Here is an 18618-nt window from a genome sequence, read left to right as displayed (position 1 = left end):
GAGGTGCAATATTTCCTGGAAAGCTAAAATGAAGATGTCTACAGTCAAGATGTCCATTAAGTCACCCATCAACAAGTTTCATGGTTGTAGCTAGATTTTTTGTTTGGTAGGGGTGGGGGTTGAGAATTAAGACTTTATGGCTACGTCTCCTACAATCCTACAAACATTATTAATACAAATGTGAGCTATGGCGTATGCGAAGTGGCATCGTGGTTAATATTGCTGATTGGCATTTGGCATGATGCTGGCCGCCAGTTCAAACCCGACCACCAGCAGTTATTTGTTACTTAGTATTTATCATTTCCCGAATGCTTTATGTTTTTAATGTTTGTATATTATGGAATATTCAATGTCTGTATAAATACCAGCATTATGGACTATTCAATGTTTGTATAAACAGCTGCACACTTCATCCAGGAGTGGAGTTTTGTTCTGGCTGTATGTTAGAGCCAGTAACAAACATGTTTTCAGTTCTAAATGCTGTACTTCACTGATAGCCCTGCCTTCAGGTGTGGATTTGATTGTAGTTTTGACATGACACTATTTGATGGAGACACAGGGTACTTCAAAACATTTACATCACTGTGGCTCCAACTAGGCAACATAAAAATCATTGACTACATGGACAAGAACCAAAGTACAAGCAGTACATCTTTCCCAAGATCTGTATATTCAGGAGACAAGTAGAGTCCAAAACAGCAGTAAGTCAGCTACAAAGCAGGCATCCATCAGTGTTTTCCAGAAACGCTGATCAGGAGCCGACACAATGGCTAAAACATTTAAACTGAGTTGCCAAATTCAAAGGTAGGATGACATGATGTGTTTGACAAATTTATACTTCTACTTTGATGGCACAGCCAAGCAGTGGTTTGAGAGCAATGAAGAGAAGCACAGTACTAGGGAAAAATTCTGTGCTTAACCAAAAAAAGTTCAGTAACAATCAGCAGAGAGTCTGATTAACGGAAGAACAATTGAGGAACAGGGCCCAATATCACGAGGAAAAGACGTAGCCATAAAGGCAGAATGTTTTGGCACTGTGCCACATCGTAAATCCTAATATGACAGAAGCTATCTCACACCTGATTAAAGGAGTCATAGAGTTCTTCTGGTGATGGATATTACGTCAGAGGTATTCATTAATTGGTGCCACTGAATGAAGAGAGAGAGAATGAGAGAGTCGGACAAAAGTGGTACAACTGACTGCCAAATGTGGTCCCTATGGCCGTTGTGAAAGACAATTACGGCTCACCTCTCTCATTCGCCAAATAGTAAGGGAAAAGACACAGCAGAGTATGGCAGCCAGAAATGTCAGACTGAGTACACAAGAGACAGCAACCGTGAATGTTGACCCCATATGTTAGGAGGTACTGATCTTTGACACCAATCTCTGCCACTATGCAAACTTACCAGTAAGAATGGACTTTGCAACTTGAACTCATGCTGCAACCATCAAACAACAACCCAGCATCTGACCAGTACACCTCTTCCAAAATGTTAGTTTATTGCCCACACAATCTACAAAATGTCCTGGTTGGTTTTGATGTCATGTATAACCCTACCCTTTGCCACATGGGTCATATTCTTGCAAAAGATACCAGGTACAAGACTTGTCCTATATACCCATCCAGAACACCCTATTCCAGACCCATCACAGGCACATGCTATGGAAACAGGGCCACCAGCAAAAGCAGCCATGTTATATACTAACTCTGCTTGTAACTTCTGCACAACATTTTATTGAACATGACCACCAAAATGAGTGCTCACTGCCAAACTCTGCCCAAGAGTAAAGTGGACCATCCAGTGGCAGATCATTCATTTGAACACAATGTTTGTCATTTGCACAAGAGTCTGTCCCTCCTCTGGGAGTAAGATAAATGGTACAAAATTTAAAGGCTTTAACTTTGAAGGGTCTTCTACACTTTTGTCACCCTTATAAATAAAAGATTGTGTCAAAGGCCACTAATAATTCTTTTATTTTCTTTGTGATTACAATTCTGTATATTTATGTTTAGTATACTGTGAATGTTGTTAAAGGCATCTGCATTTCAAAGATGTGAGACAATGAATACTAATAATAAGGAAAAGGTCACTATTGTAATGTTACACAAACACAATATCAGGATTCCAGTCAACTAACTTTTATTTCATTTCCACATGCAGGGATATACTCAGACACAGAATGAATCAGTAGCTAGTACAAACACACATAACCAAGAAGTACAGTAACACACAGTCTAACATTGAGCATACATGTGTCACATAAAAATTGGTCTGCAAAGGGCTCTGGTGTGCCAGATTATATACAGCTGCTTTGGCACATGGCAAAGCACTTGCTGCACATTCTGTACCCATGTCTGGTGGCTTCTTTAGGCTGGCTGTGGAACCACACTCTGTTTAATTATACGTGCTCACAGTATAAGGTTACAACAGTCACTTTCAGATACTTTCAAATAAAGTAGTGCATGATAAACAGTGTGAACAGAATATACAGATGGTTTGATGTTCTGTACTGGTTTATTTTTGTTTCGTTTTCATCTGAAGGTTAGAGCTAACATTCTTATAAAACCATCAGTAGTATAAATATTTTTTTCTGAAATATTGCTTTCAGTTAATAGGGACCTCAGTAGTTAACTTATTCTTGCATGCATTTCATTCTGCATTGTCATTTCATTTGATACTTTAAAAATTAAAAATATTTTCTGGATCAACCACTGAAAGCAGTCATGCACTAATGCACCATAACAAATTAAATGAACTATTTTATTTGGGTTAATGATAACTAATTTCAAATGTGTCCATTCATTATATAACCATTACCTGTGTGGTTCTGGAATGATTAGTGAAGTAATGTTGTACATTTGTACATTTAGAGCTCTTCACAACTGCTCAGCGTTGAACATTCTGTGTCCATAATGTAAGTGCCTACTACATCCTGAGTCATCTGTTAGTGGAATGTGGTAAAAGTCATCATTAACTGAAACTGTAAGTGCAACCTGATACAGGAAATTTTCAATGCAGTGTTGGGATTCCACAAGGAAGTCTTGGCCTAATGTACTAGTGCATGACTGTATTTCAACCTTGAACTCTGTCCTTTCACGGTGATCTATTTCATCAAAATAGATCAGTGCAGCAGCAGAGACAAGCAGTTTCTATGGGCATGTTGTTGTGTTCTGCCAGAAAATGTCGCACCTGAGATCTGATGCAATAGAAAAGTGACCGAAGTTACAAAATTGTTTAGTTATCAGAGATGCTCAGTTAATGGTGCTTGCTGTCTTGTAAGACATATTTGAGTATACACATATCTCATTCATTCCTTGGCCTGTTTGAAAAAAAAAATTGCATGTCGTTTTCCATGGGCTGTGAAGGAGCTGCACCATTACTGTCTCCTGGCTGAGTGCAAGAACAAATCTGTCATAAATTGTTTGTCAGCTGCCATTGAGTTGATCAGATTTGCTACTTATCAAAGCAGTCACACACTAATATGCAATGACAAATTGTTCCTTAATAATACGAACAGTCTCATTTCTTCTGTCAGAGTATAATAAATGTGTATAATTTGACATCTTTTTTGATTTATTTGATGTAATTTAATTTTTTCTTTAATTAGAAACATTTATCAAGTACACAGGAGGGCTTAAATGTATTAAGGTCTATGTACCCATATTACAGGAGACAACTTGCTCACTGCTGTAAGTGTAGCGCGTGAATGTGGAATAGTGAATTCATCCCAGAGAATTATTATTGTACATGGGAAGCCACCTCAGCTTTCAGGCCCTCCAAGACTTTTCTACACAAATGCTTCTTCTCGTCTCATCCAACGAGATGCAGTAAGTATTTTCTACAGTTTTATGTGCACCAGTGAACCCAGCAATGCATCCCAATTTGCTATGTATATATGAGAATTGAATAAAAGTCCTAATCTCCTTCTTCCCTTCTCTCTGTCCATCAACTCTTCCTCCCCCCCCCCCCCCCTCTCCATCCATCTCATTCTCTGGCTCTCTTTGTCAATCTCCTCCTTCCCTCTCAACATGTTCATTTCCTCACACCACCTCTCTTTAACTTCAAGCCTTGTTTATTCTTATTTCAAATTCAGATTCTGTAGTGGTATTCTAACAACAAGCTATAAATACAATATTCCTGTATTCTGTGAACACCGAGTGTGAGAAATAAACCAAAAAAGTACATTATTGTACATACAACTTTTGTGTATAAAATATATACAGTGAAACCTCTGTATAACGGTTTTCAAGGGACCACAAATTCTGAACACTGTATAGAGGAAAACACTATAAAGAGGAAGGCTTCCAAATAATAATTATAGGGCATTACTGAAGATCAGGATACCACTAATCAGCTTTGACAAATGGTGCCATAGATGACGTTTTAAATTTTCACAATATATGATATACATTGCAAATGATCAATGTATCAAGTGATTAGTTTTTTTAAAATTAAAACATGGGGCTCGGTAGGCGGAGAGGTGAAAGTAAATGGATCAGTTTGTACAGTAAAAAGTTATAACAGATTCTTAAGATTGACATCATTCTCCAAAGATGACAGGTGGTATCCCATTCTTCAGTTGACCCAATTATAGAATATGAGCCACATTTTGTTTATATTTACTGAACATATTACATACAAACACAGTAAATGGGACAGATTAAAAAAATTACTTCAATAATTAAATTATGAAATGGAACTTAAATTTGCACAAAACTCTAGGAACCTAAGCAATCTGAAAATAACATACTTATGATTTTTTTAAATATTCAAGCAGGCTTGCTTGTTTTCTGTTTCTCCTAGACTCTATGGCAATCATTTCTTGCTCCAAATGAGCAAGTTGAACTACTGTTCTGTCCTCAAGTCTATGGGCCATCATGTACCTCCTGAATGTTTCAAAGGCTTCAGCTGCCTTAGTATATGAGGGCACATGGTCATCTTCCTTGTCACTGTCACTTTCACTATTACTCTCCAAGCTTCTCTCTGCAGTCAGCTCCTCAATACTTTGTACTCCTGTGGTTGCCACATTGTCATCCACAGCCACAAAGTCCTCAAAGCTGACAGAATCACTGCCTATTAATTGGTGAAACTCTTGCAAATCACTTGCAACTTCTTCCACGGGAGCTGCCATCTCATTCTCACAGAACCCTGCTTTTGTGAAACAGTTTTTAATAGTTTCAGCACTTACTTCCCTCCTCGAGTACATAATTAAATTTATTGCCTGTAAAATGTTCAGTTTCAGTTGTGATCTTTGCTGGCTTCCCAGTTTTCTTTGGTCCATCAAATTCAAGGCCTTTTTTACAAGGGCTGTCCTATATTTAACCTTAAGGGCGTGTATTATGCCCAAGTCTAAAGGTTGCAGACGGCTGGTGCAGTTGGGTGGCAGGAAAATTACTTTAACATTTCCCAGAAAGGGTACGTCTGGTGGATGTGCTGCACATCTATCCACAAACAGCAGCACTTTTCTTGCAGCACTCCCCATTTTGGCGTCAAATTCTCTTAGAAAACGTGAAAATATTTCACTCGTCATCCATGCCTTGGCATTGTTTGTATATTTGCACGGAAACATGGAAATGTTTTTGAAGCACCTCGGATTTTTTGGCTTCCCGATAACCAAAGGTTTCAGTTTTTCACTGCCATCAGCGTTTGTACACAACAAAACGGTAAGACGTTCCTTGCTCTTCTTACTGCCATGGCAATTTTCCCCACGAAAAGTAAATGTCTTATCCGGCATTAAATTGAAAAACATGCCGGTTTCGTCAGCGTTATAAATGTCACGCAGTTTGTAGCCCTGCATCAGATTAGGGAGAGTCTGTATCCATTGAGCTACAGTTGGTTCGTCTACACTTTTACTTTTTCCACATTCTGATTTGTACACAACACCATGACGCTGTCAAAATTTATCAATCCATCCATTGGACGCCTTAAAATTGTCCATTCCTAACTGAAGTGATATTTGAAGCGCCTTCTCCTTCAAAATAGTTCCGTTTATAGGAATGTTTGCAGCACGTGCTTGCTGAAACCAAGTTAATAAAACTTTCTCCATTTCGTTGTAAGTCGATTGTTTCAAACGCATACTTTTCGAATTTCCACAATTCTCAAACCCTTCCATTATTGACGATCTGTTTTTCATAATAGTGTTGAGTGTTGAAGGGGCCAGTCCCAATTGCTTTGCTAGCTCCACGCGACACACGCCAGGAGATGCCTCCACTTTTTTAATAATAGAAACCCTCTCTTCCAGAGAAATATTCTTCCGCTTTTCACCCATGTCCACTGATGAAAGCTTTAAAAAAAAAAAGTTATATCGAAGACACACACTTATTAGGCACAAGAGCTGTTTGCTGCTCAGCTCACACAACACGCTACTAAGTACTAATACAAAGCATCGACTGAAATGGTGCCAAAAAGATCGCAAGCAGAATGTGCGTCACATGTCACGTGACCGGGTTTTGCCACTGACATATGAAATACGCTGAGCGCGGGCTTTCCGAGCCAGTGCAAACTGTGAAACCACATAGCGGAAAACGATGCGTCTATATCCAGTTACTTAAACGCTATAAAGAGGTAAATAATTGACCTGGGTTCCAAAAATATGAGCGTTACATGGAGGAAACTGTAATATAGAGGAATCGCAGTAAAGAGGAAAATTTAACATTGTTTATATGGGCCTTTAGTCGGGACCGACAAAAACGGACGTAACATAGAGGAAAACATTATATGGAGGAACATTATAAAGAGGTTTCACTGTAATGACAAAGAGCATCTATGGGGAAACAATTTCTCTAACATTTAAATGCCCTCCTATCATAGTTAAAACTGAGTGTGAGAAAGGAAAAAAAAAATCCACACGTTTTTCTTACCGTCAATTTTAACGCAAAACCTGTATATTGTTGTTTAAACAACATATAGCCTATATCCATATGAATGTTTATTAGAGTACTGAGTAAAAATCTGAAGTAAATCAGTCAAGAAGTTTTCAAGATTTTTGGCCATAATGTTTCCCCTTTTTACATTACATGTACATTCGTATATTATACACGTTTCATAAATATATAGCCTGTGCCCCTGTGAATGTTCATTAGAGAATAGTGTAAAACTTTGAAGTGAATCAGTCAAGAATTTTTTGACATTTTTGGTAAAAATGTTTCCACTTTATATATTATGTATATATGTGTTACTACATATATTTAAAATAAGTGTAGCCTATGTCAGTCCCACTGTTCATTAAAGCAGCATTTAAAAATTTGACACTTATAGTAACAAAGATAAAAGAATGACTTTCATAGTATAGAATAGATTTTGAAGATATATGAAAAATAGCCATTCTTGATAAACTCCATGGACTTACATAAGATGATTGGGTGGAAGTACCTCAATAGAGTTATTAAAGGCAGGATGTTAACAGCCCTCTTTCTGAGAAAGAATCAATGTAGATGTGCAGCATTAAAAAAACAGTTACTGAAAATTTGAGTCTGACCAGGACTTGAATTCATATTTCCTGCTTTTTGTGAGCAGTCACCCTAACCATTAGGCAGTCTGAGCATACATCCAGATCTGATTCAAATTTCCATTGTCAACAGTCATGATGTGTGTGGGAATAGTGCCACTGGGGAAATGGATATGGTGGAAAACCAAGGCTTACTCTGTCATAAGGGTATATGGGGCTAACTTCACCTGTTGGGAAATCTGTTGTGTCCTGTGTCAAGAGGAGGCAAACACAAAAGGATGGGGGTCTATTAACCATTGGGAGTTCAAATATATGGCAAATAATGGTACCCCTTAGGAAAATGGCAGCAAGGAACAGGAACGAAAACCATATGTACTCAATGTGTATGCATAGGAGCCTCATTCAACATGTTCATGAGGCTATTCAAGCAGCTGTTGAGGGAGCAGGATGCAGCCATCTGCAAATTGTTGCACATGTTGGATCAAACAATGCCTTTCTCTGGTCTCCAAGGTCATACTTGGATCATTCCAAAGATGGACAGAGAAGGTTGAGAAGAGTGGTGTAGTGTACAGAATTTCAACGAAGCTCACAATTTGCAGGATTGTTCCTGGAACTGATCATGGCCCTCTGATTATCTGACACAAGTGGAAGGACTGAAGCAGTGACTTCAAAAGTTCTGTGACAAGCTTGGCTACAACTTCCTAAATTTGCACCATGTGGTTGAGAACCGCACGGTCCCCATAAATGGGTCAAGTGTGCACTACACATCAGCCACGTAGCTGACTCTGTGGGGGGAATTCTCCATCCAGTCCAGAAAACAGCAGCTGTTGGAGAGCTGGAAATATTAGCCAAAGACCCAAACGCCTACAGGCCAGAGTATTAAAATCCTAGTAATAAACAGCTACGGCATTCACACCATGGTACTAGAGCATGAAGTGCTCCAGAAAATGTGTGAGCTCAGATAATACTTGGTATCTGGTTAAAACATGGAAGTTAATAGCAGTGAGGTTCTTGGGGAAAATTTAAGTGTATATCAGAAGAATAGGCTAATGGTAAATGGAAGTGGTGTATTTGTCACAGTAGACAAGAAACTCAACTCCACTGAGATAGAAATTTAAACTACATTCGAGATTGTTTGGGCAAAACTCATCCCTTTTTGGTGAAGCACTAGGAGACTAGCAAGTCATATATTTAGCTTTTCTGTTTGTGTTCATGATTTAATTCCTAAATTCTTCGTATATTTATGTGTACTTGCGAAGTTTAATTGTAAAAGTCATTGCATATTTTTATATTTAACAAGTATAGTATTTCATTTTGGTTCCTCAAATTATTCACAAGTAAGTAGCCAATGTAATAGTTACATTATTTTATATTTGGTTTGGTACATCATCTCATCATGCATGGCACACAATAGCTTTTTTTATCCCACCTTCTACTATCAACACGTTTACTAAACAGGCACCTTAGTTGTTTCCTTTTTCTATCTCTTAACCATCCTTACATTTTTATAACAGGCAAGAATAAGATTTCGTTACCTCTTGGGAATTACTGTGCTGAACATATTTCAGATACTTCATATTTTTTGCTTCTTTTTACATGAACTCTCCTACATCAATAGGGCATTGTCTCAATTTATCTCCCCATTAATGCTGAAATATATGCACTGCAGGGAAAAAAGCAACGCTCTCAAGGACTGTGGTCAGTGGCACCAAGGTATAATATGTGCATACTGAGGAGTTTTTGTGTTAGTGATTCATTTGCCCCAGTCATTGGTGATCAGATGGTACTCAGGAGGCCTGTCTTTGCATCTTCAGTTTTGACTTTGCATGCAGAAAATGTGCTGAACGTAAAAGTGAACAGTGTTTGCAACATTCATTCTAGGGTACAACCATGCCCCATCAATGAGTACATACTCGTATTGAACAGATTCAGCCATTTGAAAGGGCTCGCATTGTGGGCCTGCTGGAAGCTGGTTGAACATATCAATGGATTTCTGAACATGTTGAACACAATATACTGGTGTCACTGCTTTCAACAGTGGTCTGCGGAACATCCTCACACTTGTAGACCAGGTTCTGGATGTCTGCATAGTACAGATGCACATCAGAATTGACACTTTGTATAAACAGCAATGGCTGGCTGAATATAATTTAGGGATGAAATCTGGGTACATCTTGCACCTGCTGTGTCGTCAGGGATCATTGGGAACCATCTGCTTGCAGCAGATTTAAGATCACATGAGTGTTTGGCCAGTCTACCACTGACACAATGACACTGCAGAGTATGGCTACTCTGGTGTTGTGAAAGACATGACTGGTGAGTGAAATAGCACTGTGTTGTCCTCAATGATGAGAGTAGGTTCTGTCTGTATATGAGTGATGGGTGGTGCATTGTGTAGACGTGGTGAGCTGCCTATTCCAGAGTGTATTTGCACGTGACACAAAAGTCCCATCCCAGGCTTCACTATGTGAGGGGTCATCAGTTACAACTCCCAGTCCAATTTGGTGTTTCTGCCGAGGAAGTAATCTGTGACCACTACATTGCACAAACTCTTATCCCTGTGCTATTACTTTTCATCAATGGGAAGGTGGTGTGCTTTTTCAGCTGGACGGTGCACATCCACATACAACAGTTGCAATGCAGTGTGCTCTTCATGGTGTACAACTGCACTGGCCAGCAAGAACACTGGATCTCTCACCAATTGCACATGTATGGGACATGATGAAGTGGGAACTTACTCGTTCTACAGGGCCTGCAAGAACTACTGTGAAATTGCAACAAATGGTGCAAGATGCTTGGGACAATCTTTTCTGGAGTCATTAGGCGCCTTAATGATTGTTTGCCTGCATTACCGCCAGAGGATGGTACACTGTGTATTGATGGAACAGTTTTGGCACATTTTACTGTGACACGTATTTCATTTGGTATGAATTTATTATCGCATATTTCTATAATGACTGACTACATGTCATCACACTTGTCAATAAAATGACCTCTTTCTTGAGGGTGTTGCATTTTTTTCAACCGTCTATTTTAAAAAATGCATATTTGCAAATCTTCCATTACTAGCTGTGTTACATAACATCACTCACAACTCAGTCATCAAAAATATGCTTCAAAAACAACAACCTTTTCTATTCCTTCACATTTTTAAATCTATCTACAAAAATTTTAATTGTAAAATTGACCTACTGTTTTATTACTGCTTACTATAAGACCTTGAGTACACACACCATCAGATTATTTGACTTGTCGCTCTAACGAAGTAGACGAGTGTCAGCAATATATCTCGTGGTCTTATCATGGCGTGTTTATCTTCTGCCGTTATGTCAGAGGATAGAAATGCCACTTGCATGCTTAGAGTAGCAGATTGACGGTGACCAACTTTAAACAGAAATTGATTAATTTTCACACACATTTATTAAAATAAGAACAAGCATAAAAATTACTTAACTTGGTTCTGGATGCTATTCACAATTGACAGTCTGAAGTTCCTTTGGTATTGGTACATTAATCTTATTGTCACATATATCTCTGATACTTGACAAAAGTGTCTATACATTTATCTTCATGGCTATGTACAGGAATATGGTAATCTTATTAGGCGCAGACTGAAACTTGACTATAGAATGGTACAGACAAATGTAGGATTCGCACAGACTGGTACAGACTAATGCAGACTGGTACAGACGATGCAGACAAATGCAGACTGCAGACAAATGCAGACTGACTGATCGGAGGTCTGTCCTTTCATTATAATACCTCGTGCATTCATGTATCACTGCGCGAGTGTGATCCGTGAGGAGGAAAGGTTCTACATTAGCAGCAATTTCATTGGCTGCGTTACATATTAATACGCAGATCGACGGAAGCAGAATTTGGTCTGTCTCTATGGCAGCGCCATCTCGTAGTGCGGAGATGGACGAGCGCTGCGCCTGTGCTGTCTGTTTAGCGGGGCGCGCTCTAGTGGGAAAGTTGTGTACGCGCTGACTACGCGGAACTATGTACACAACAAATATACAAAAGAATTCAGCAAAATTCGCAGATGAACATTTCTGGTGTTTTGACATCACAGTGGAGGTCCTTGCATGATAACTGAAGCTATGACTTTAGAATTTACATGGGTGAAGTAAAAACAGTATACAGAGTGCATCCCATAAGTAATGCGACCAATTTTTTTCTGATGCAACGCTACACCGCAGCATGTTGTAACCGGCTGGGCTAAATGTAGGGGGGTGTTAGCTTCAAAACGCTCTTTGTCTCATTCGACTGCAAGCTGCCAGAGAGTCAGGATGTGGGTTTCTGTCAACCCCATTTTGAGTTTATGTAACACACACAATGGATCATTCTGTAGAGCAACGGCATGCTATCAAATTTTGCGTTAAACTTGGGAAGTCTGCCACTGAAAGGTTTCCATTACTTCAGCATGCTTTTGGGAATGATTGTTTGTCCAGATCACAAGTTTTCTGATGGCACAGGTCATTCATGGAGGGCCGAGAGGAGATCACCAATGAACCTCGCAGTGGACGGCCATCAACGGCACGAGTCGACGAAAATGTGACACGTGTGCACGATTGTTTGAACTCTGACAGATGGTTGAGCCTTAAATTGACAGCACAAACTCCAAACATGTCAAAAACAACCGTTTTCCACATTTTGCCCGAAGATTTCAACATGAGAAAGGTGTGTGCCAAACTCGTCCCAAAAGTGTTGACCTACGAAGACAAGCACATGCGAGTGCTTCGGTGCTGAGAAATGTTGGAAATGTGTGAAAATGATGCTCATTTTTTAAACTTAGTTATCACTGGTGATGAGTCGTGGATTTTGTAGTACAACCCTGAGACAAAAAGGCAGGGTTCAGAGTGGTACACCCCATCATCGCCCCGTCCCAAGATGGCAGGCATGAGCAAGTCCAGGATCAAAACCATGCTCATTGTCTTCTTTGACGTCATAGGTATTGTCTGTCGTGAATTTGTACCTACCGGGACTACAGTGAACTCAGCTTTCTACTTGAAAGTGCTTAAAATACTGAAAAGGACGGTCTTGCACTGCCAAAGCGACATCAAGGACATGTGGAAAGTTCACCACGACAACGCACCGAGTCACAGCGCATTCATTGTCAACGACTTCCTGGCCAGGACCAAGACCCGATTGGTTCCCCAGCCTCCCTACAGTCCTGACCTGGCTCCTGCTGACTTTTTTTTGTTTTCTCAGTTAAAAGGAGTCATGAAAGGAAAACATTGGGACACGATTGAAAGCATCCAGGTGCATGTTACATCAGCTCTAAAGGACATTCCGGAAAAGGTATTCCACGATGCCTTCCAGGCATGGAAACACCGCCTCCAGAAGTGTATTGATGCAAGAGTATGCTATTTCAAAAATTTTTGATTGTTTGTATGAATATATTCAATAAATGATTTTTTATGAATTTGGTCACAGTACTTATGGAACACACTTTGTAGATAAGATGGTAGCTAGATTTTATTAAAAGTTTTCCATCCATTTTGCTCTCTTGATTTTGCCAAGACTAGCCATCATGTCTACTTTGAAACATAAATCCGTCATTTCCACCTAAAAAGTCTGTCCCTAACCATTTAAACAGGTGTAGGTCCTCCTTTTGTGGTACATTTACCCATTGAATTTCCTCTGTCACACTGTTCATAAATATGAACACCATTTTCTCTTGGAAACAAACTTCACCTTTATATAACATATCACCAGAAACCATCTTCATTATTTCTCATATCCCAATCAAAACCTAAATTTCTGGTTATTCCCAATGCATTTCTTATAATCTTCTGTTAGCCCATGGCTGCTTCTTAAAAAATATTACTAACTTCAAATGAGCAGCAAACCTAATTTTTTCCATGCATTGATTTGTGTCAAATGTACTTTTATTTATGAACTTTACAATTGCCTGCCCTGAAACCAGGCATACTTTATACAATCATTAATTACTCTCCAATGTGTAATTGCAAGTAACTTTTATGTAGATGGTGTCCATCTCTAACTAAACAGCTGACCTCTGATTTTCCATTATTGAACAGCTAATAAAAATCTTCACTCTCTCTCTCTCTCTCTCTCTCTCTCTCTCTTTCTTTCTTTCTTTTTTTTTTTTTTAACTAGCCATTATAATGGACCATAACTTCAACCTTGCATTTACTGATGGTAAGCGGGGTTTTTCTAGTCCTCTCCCCCCCCCCCCCTCTCACCCCCTTATCAACATGACATGAGTAACAAGAAATATGGTATGACATCTACCTTAAATTGTAGATTTACTACTACATTACTAATTTATTGTTATATATTAGTCCAACTGCATTCTGTTTCCCATTAAAGACAAAAATGTTAATGATAAAGAAATGTTGAACGCCTTTTTATAGAAAAAATTATTATTGCAAGCAAAACATTGCCTGAGAAGCTTGTAGAAGAAGAATTTCGAGTCAGTGCATAAACTCAGGGATATCATGGAAATGAGTTTTGAAATTAATTGGTAAAGAAAAGGGTTCATGCCATAGAACATATGAAGCTGGAAGGAGTGACGTAAGCGAAGTAAGAAAGGAAAATAAAGATTAATGATCTTGAGATTGAAGAAAAAAGAGATAGACCCAAAAGAGAGACAACCACAAACCGCCCTGTCATGAGGTGTGATTGATGAGCTGGAGAATGTGATGTTCCCCAATCCTACAGAAACTTTACCTCCAGCCTCTTCTCCAGCAACCCTGAAAAGTGATACCTACACTCTGGTGTCTTAAACTTAATGTGAATTGCACATTTCCCTTATTAACTGCTTCATAACACGTAGCTGTGTCTACTGGATGCACCCAGCTAATTATCTGTTTAATGTAGCCAATTTCTAAGAATACACACATATGATAAAACTAAGTAAAGGTTCATCTACTTAACCATCCCTGAATAGGTATTTAAACCTAGTAATATTATTTTATTAAAGAAAAAAAAAGAATTTTTTTTAAAATCTTTTTTTCACAGGTTTATCAGTCATATCTGCATTATAAAGGGCTTTTGCTCTTACATTATGTCCCTAACATGGGGCCTTCAGTTCTTCCAGTAAATTCTCAGGAATTCAATGCTTTTTATCATTTGTCCCACAAGGTCACATTCTATTTTCCTGTGTGCACATTTAGTCACTCCAGTGCCCAAACTGACTGATTTATCCCAATACAAAGAAGTTCACAAATATAAGAAACAGTGAATTCCCTTGTTAATACAAGCTGATACAATAATTCTTTGAGGGCGTCACATTGACCATTGTTTGGCAGTAAAAGAATGTGAGAGATGCATACATCTTTGTGACATCCATACCCTGCAAATCACTGTGAATTGGATGGCAGAGGGTACTTCCCACTGTACCAGTAATTAGGGCTGATTCTTGGAGTGCACTATGAATTGCAGAAAGAGTATTCTTGCTGTAATTAATTTAATCTTGTCCTGAAGTCCCTATGGAAGCTATATTTAGGGGATTGGAGTATATTCGTAGAGTCGTCATTTAAAGCCAATACTTGAAACATTGTGAGTAAGCTTTCTTGGGGTTGTTTGCATCTGTCTTAAAGTGTCTGCCAGTTCAATTTCTTCAGCTTCTATGTGACACATTATGATGTATCAAACAAACATGTGACCATTTGTGCTCCTATTCTTTGTATACATTCAGTATCCCTTGTTAGTTCTATTTGGTATGCATCCCACACACTTGAGCAATATTATACGATGAGTTCGGCAAGTGATTTGTAAAAAATCTCCTTTGTAGACTGTCTGCATTTCCCTAGTTTTGTACCAACAAACTGAAGTCAGCCACCTGCCTTACCCCTATCTGAGTCTATGTGATTGTTTCCATTTTATATACCTACAAAGTGCTACACCCAGGTATCTGTAGGAGTTTACTAAGTCCAGTTGTGGCTTGCTGATAGTGTAATCATAGGATACTACATTTTTTCATTTTGTGAAGTGAACAAATTTACATTTTTAAATATGTAAAGCAAGTTGACAATATTTGCACCACTTTGAAATCTTGCCAAGATCTGGCTGAATATTTGTGCATAATTTTTTTCTGACAGCACTTCATAATAAGTAACTGCATCATCTGCAAAAAGTCTGAAGTATTTATATTACATGCAAGACCATTAATATACAACATGAACAGCAATTGTCCTAACACACATACCGGTGGTGTGTGTGAAGTTACTTCTACTTATGTCGGTAACTCTCCATCTGAGATAACATCCATTGTAAGGAAGAGATAGAGTGCTATGTACGGTAAAGATGACATTAATCTGCAGATAGGCATAAGTAAAGGGCAGTTACATGTTAGCCTTTGACCACAGCCTTCATCAGAAAAAGAAAGACAGAAACACACACACATTCATTCACACAAGCAAGTACACCCCATGCTCACATGACTGCCATCTCCAGCAGCTCGGACTAGCATGTAACTGTCACATGGAATGGAAGCAGCAATCTGGAGGGACAGGGAAGAGGAAAGGATAGGAGTGTATGGGTAGGGAGAGAGAAGAGTGCTATAAGGTAGAGTGTGTTGGGACTAGACTGCCAACAGGCACAGCATTGGGAGGCTGAGGGGTGCAGATAGGGGTGTAAGGAAGGAGAGGAGTGGGGAAGGATGGGCGGGTGCATTGTCAGAGGGTGGCACAAAAGAAGGTGGGAGATGAGAATATGGAGGAGGTGATAGGACAGGGAGGTGGAAACTGTTGGGATGAGGGTGTGGGGACAGTATGTCACTATAGTTTGACGCTGGTATGATTTCAGGAGCAGAGAATGTGTTGTAATGATAACTCCCATCTGCACAGTTTAGAAAAGCTGGTGGTGGAGAGGAGGATCCAGGCAGCTTGGGTAGTGAAGCAGGCATTGAAATCAAGCATGGTATATTCAACTGCCTGTTGCGCCACAGTCTGATCTGATCTACTCTCAGCCACAGTTTGGCAGTGACAGTTCATATTGTACATAAATGATCTACTCAGTGTGTGCAATAGCAAGGGACACTGTCTGATCAAAAGGATCTAGACACATATTAGTGTACATAAATATGGGTTGTGCCCATCCTTCGCCTTTATGATGAATTGAACTCTGCTGGGGACACTTTCAGTGCAGTCCCAGGCCAGCCATCAGTCTAAACTGATTTTCTATGGTCCTTTTAAATTACCAAAGTAAATATCAGACAGTTGCTTCAGTTAGAACTTATCGAATTTGTCCACTAAACTAGTTAAGTATCCAACTTCAGAGCTGAATAGTCAGCATACACTACCTTATCTCAGGTATCTGGACACCTGTTGGTGACATTAATATGATGTGTGTTCACTGCACTCTGATGGGGACTCTTTCACTAACGTGAATGTATGTGGAGGAATGGCAGCTAATTCTTCCCCACGGACTGAAAGCAGAGAAGGTAATGATGTTGGAGGCTGGGGTCTGGAACAAATTTGGGATTCTGACTCATTCCATAGGTGTTCTATTTGGTTCAGGTTGGGTCTCTGGGCAGGCTGGTTCATTTTAAAAACATTATTGTTCACAAACTGTCTACCTACATATTTGTGGGGTCAGTATGGCTGACTGCCATGCAGCGTACCCGGGTTCGGTTCTTGCTACTGCCAGGGATTTTTCCTTGGTGGGAGGACTGGAACAAGGTGCACTCAGCCTCGTGATGCCAGTTGCGTAGCTATTTGCCGAAATACACTCCTGGAAATTGAAATAAGAACACCGTGAATTCATTGTCCCAGGAAGGGGAAACTTTATTGACACATTCCTGAGGTCAGATACATCACATGATCACACTGACAGAACCACAGGCACATAGACACAGGCAACAGAGCATGCACAATGTCGGCACTAGTACAGTGTATATCCACCTTTCGCAGCAATTCAGGCTGTTATTCTCCCATGGAGACGATCGTAGAGATGCTGGATGTAGTCCTGTGGAACGGCTTGCCATGCCATTTCCACCTGGCGCCTCAGTTGGACCAGTGTTCGTGCTGGACGTGCAGACCGCGTGAGATGACGCTTCATCCAGTCCCAAACATGCTCAATGGGGGACAGATCCGGAGATCTTGCTGGCCAGGGTAGTTGACTTACACCTTCTAGAGCACGTTGGGTGGCACGGGATACAAACGGACGTGCATTATCGTGTTGGAACAGCAAGTTCCCTTGCCGGTCTAGGAATGGTAGAACGATGGGTTCGATGGCGGTTTAGATGTACCGTGCACTATTCAGTGTCCCCTCGACAATCACCAGAGGTGTATGGCCAGTGTAGGAGATTGCTCCCCACACCATGATGCCGGGTGTTGGCCCTGTGTGCCTCGGTCGTATGCAGTCCTGATTGTGGCGCTCACCTGCACGGCGCCAAACACGCATACGACCATCATTGGCACCAAGGCAGAAGCGACTCTCATCGCTGAAGACGACACGTCTCCATTCGTCCCTCCATTCACGCCTGTCGCAACACCACTGGAGGCGGGCTGCACGATGTTGGGGTGTGAGCAGAAGACGGCCTAACGGTGTGCGAGACCGTAGCCCAGCTTCATGGAGATGGTTGCAAATGGTCCTCGCCGATACCCCAGGAGCAACAGTGTCCCTAATTTGCTGGGAAGTGGAGGTGCGGTCCCCTACGGCACTGTGTAGGATCCTACGGTCTTGGCGTGCATCCGTGCGTCGCTGCGGTCCGGTCCCAGGTCAACGGGCACGTGCACCTTCCGCCGACCACTGGCGACAACATCGATGTACTTTGGAGACCTCACGCCCCACGTGTTGAGCAATTCGGCGGTACGTCCACCCGGCCTCCCGCATGCCCACTATACGCCCTCGCTCAAAGTCCGTCAACTGCACATACGGTTCACGTCCACGCTGTCGCGGCATGCTACCAGTGTTAAAGACTGCGATGGAGCTCCGTATGCCACAGCAAACTGGCTGACACTGACGGCGGCGGTGCACAAATGCTGCGCAGCTAGCGCCATTCAACGGCCAACACCACGGTTCCTGGTGTGTCCGCTGTGCCGTGCGTGTGATCATTGCTGGTACAGCCCTCTCGCAGTGTCCGGAGCAAGTATGGTGGGTCTGACACACCAGTGTCAATGTGTTCTTTTTTCCATTTCCAGGAGTGTAGTGTCAGCTCCAGGTCAAAAAACTGACAACCGTTGGGAGAGTGG

At 40.6% G+C, this 18618-nt stretch overlaps 1 protein-coding gene across 3 annotated transcripts in view; it reads left to right on the top strand.

The window, feature by feature from the left end:
• Window positions 1–18618, top strand: part of LOC126297792 (polyamine-transporting ATPase 13A3) — a 422483-nt gene that overhangs the window by 391662 nt on the left and 12203 nt on the right. For all 3 annotated transcript variants that reach the window (XM_049988996.1, XM_049988997.1, XM_049988995.1), the window contains one exon: window positions 3673–3830. In XM_049988996.1, the coding sequence (XP_049844953.1) occupies window positions 3673–3830 (158 nt within the window). The remainder of the gene's footprint in view (window positions 1–3672; window positions 3831–18618) is intronic.

This window comes from Schistocerca gregaria, chromosome X, assembly GCF_023897955.1.
Source record: "Schistocerca gregaria isolate iqSchGreg1 chromosome X, iqSchGreg1.2, whole genome shotgun sequence".
Lineage (NCBI taxonomy): Eukaryota > Metazoa > Arthropoda > Insecta > Orthoptera > Acrididae > Schistocerca > Schistocerca gregaria.
This window is presented reverse-complemented; position numbering and strand designations above follow the sequence as displayed.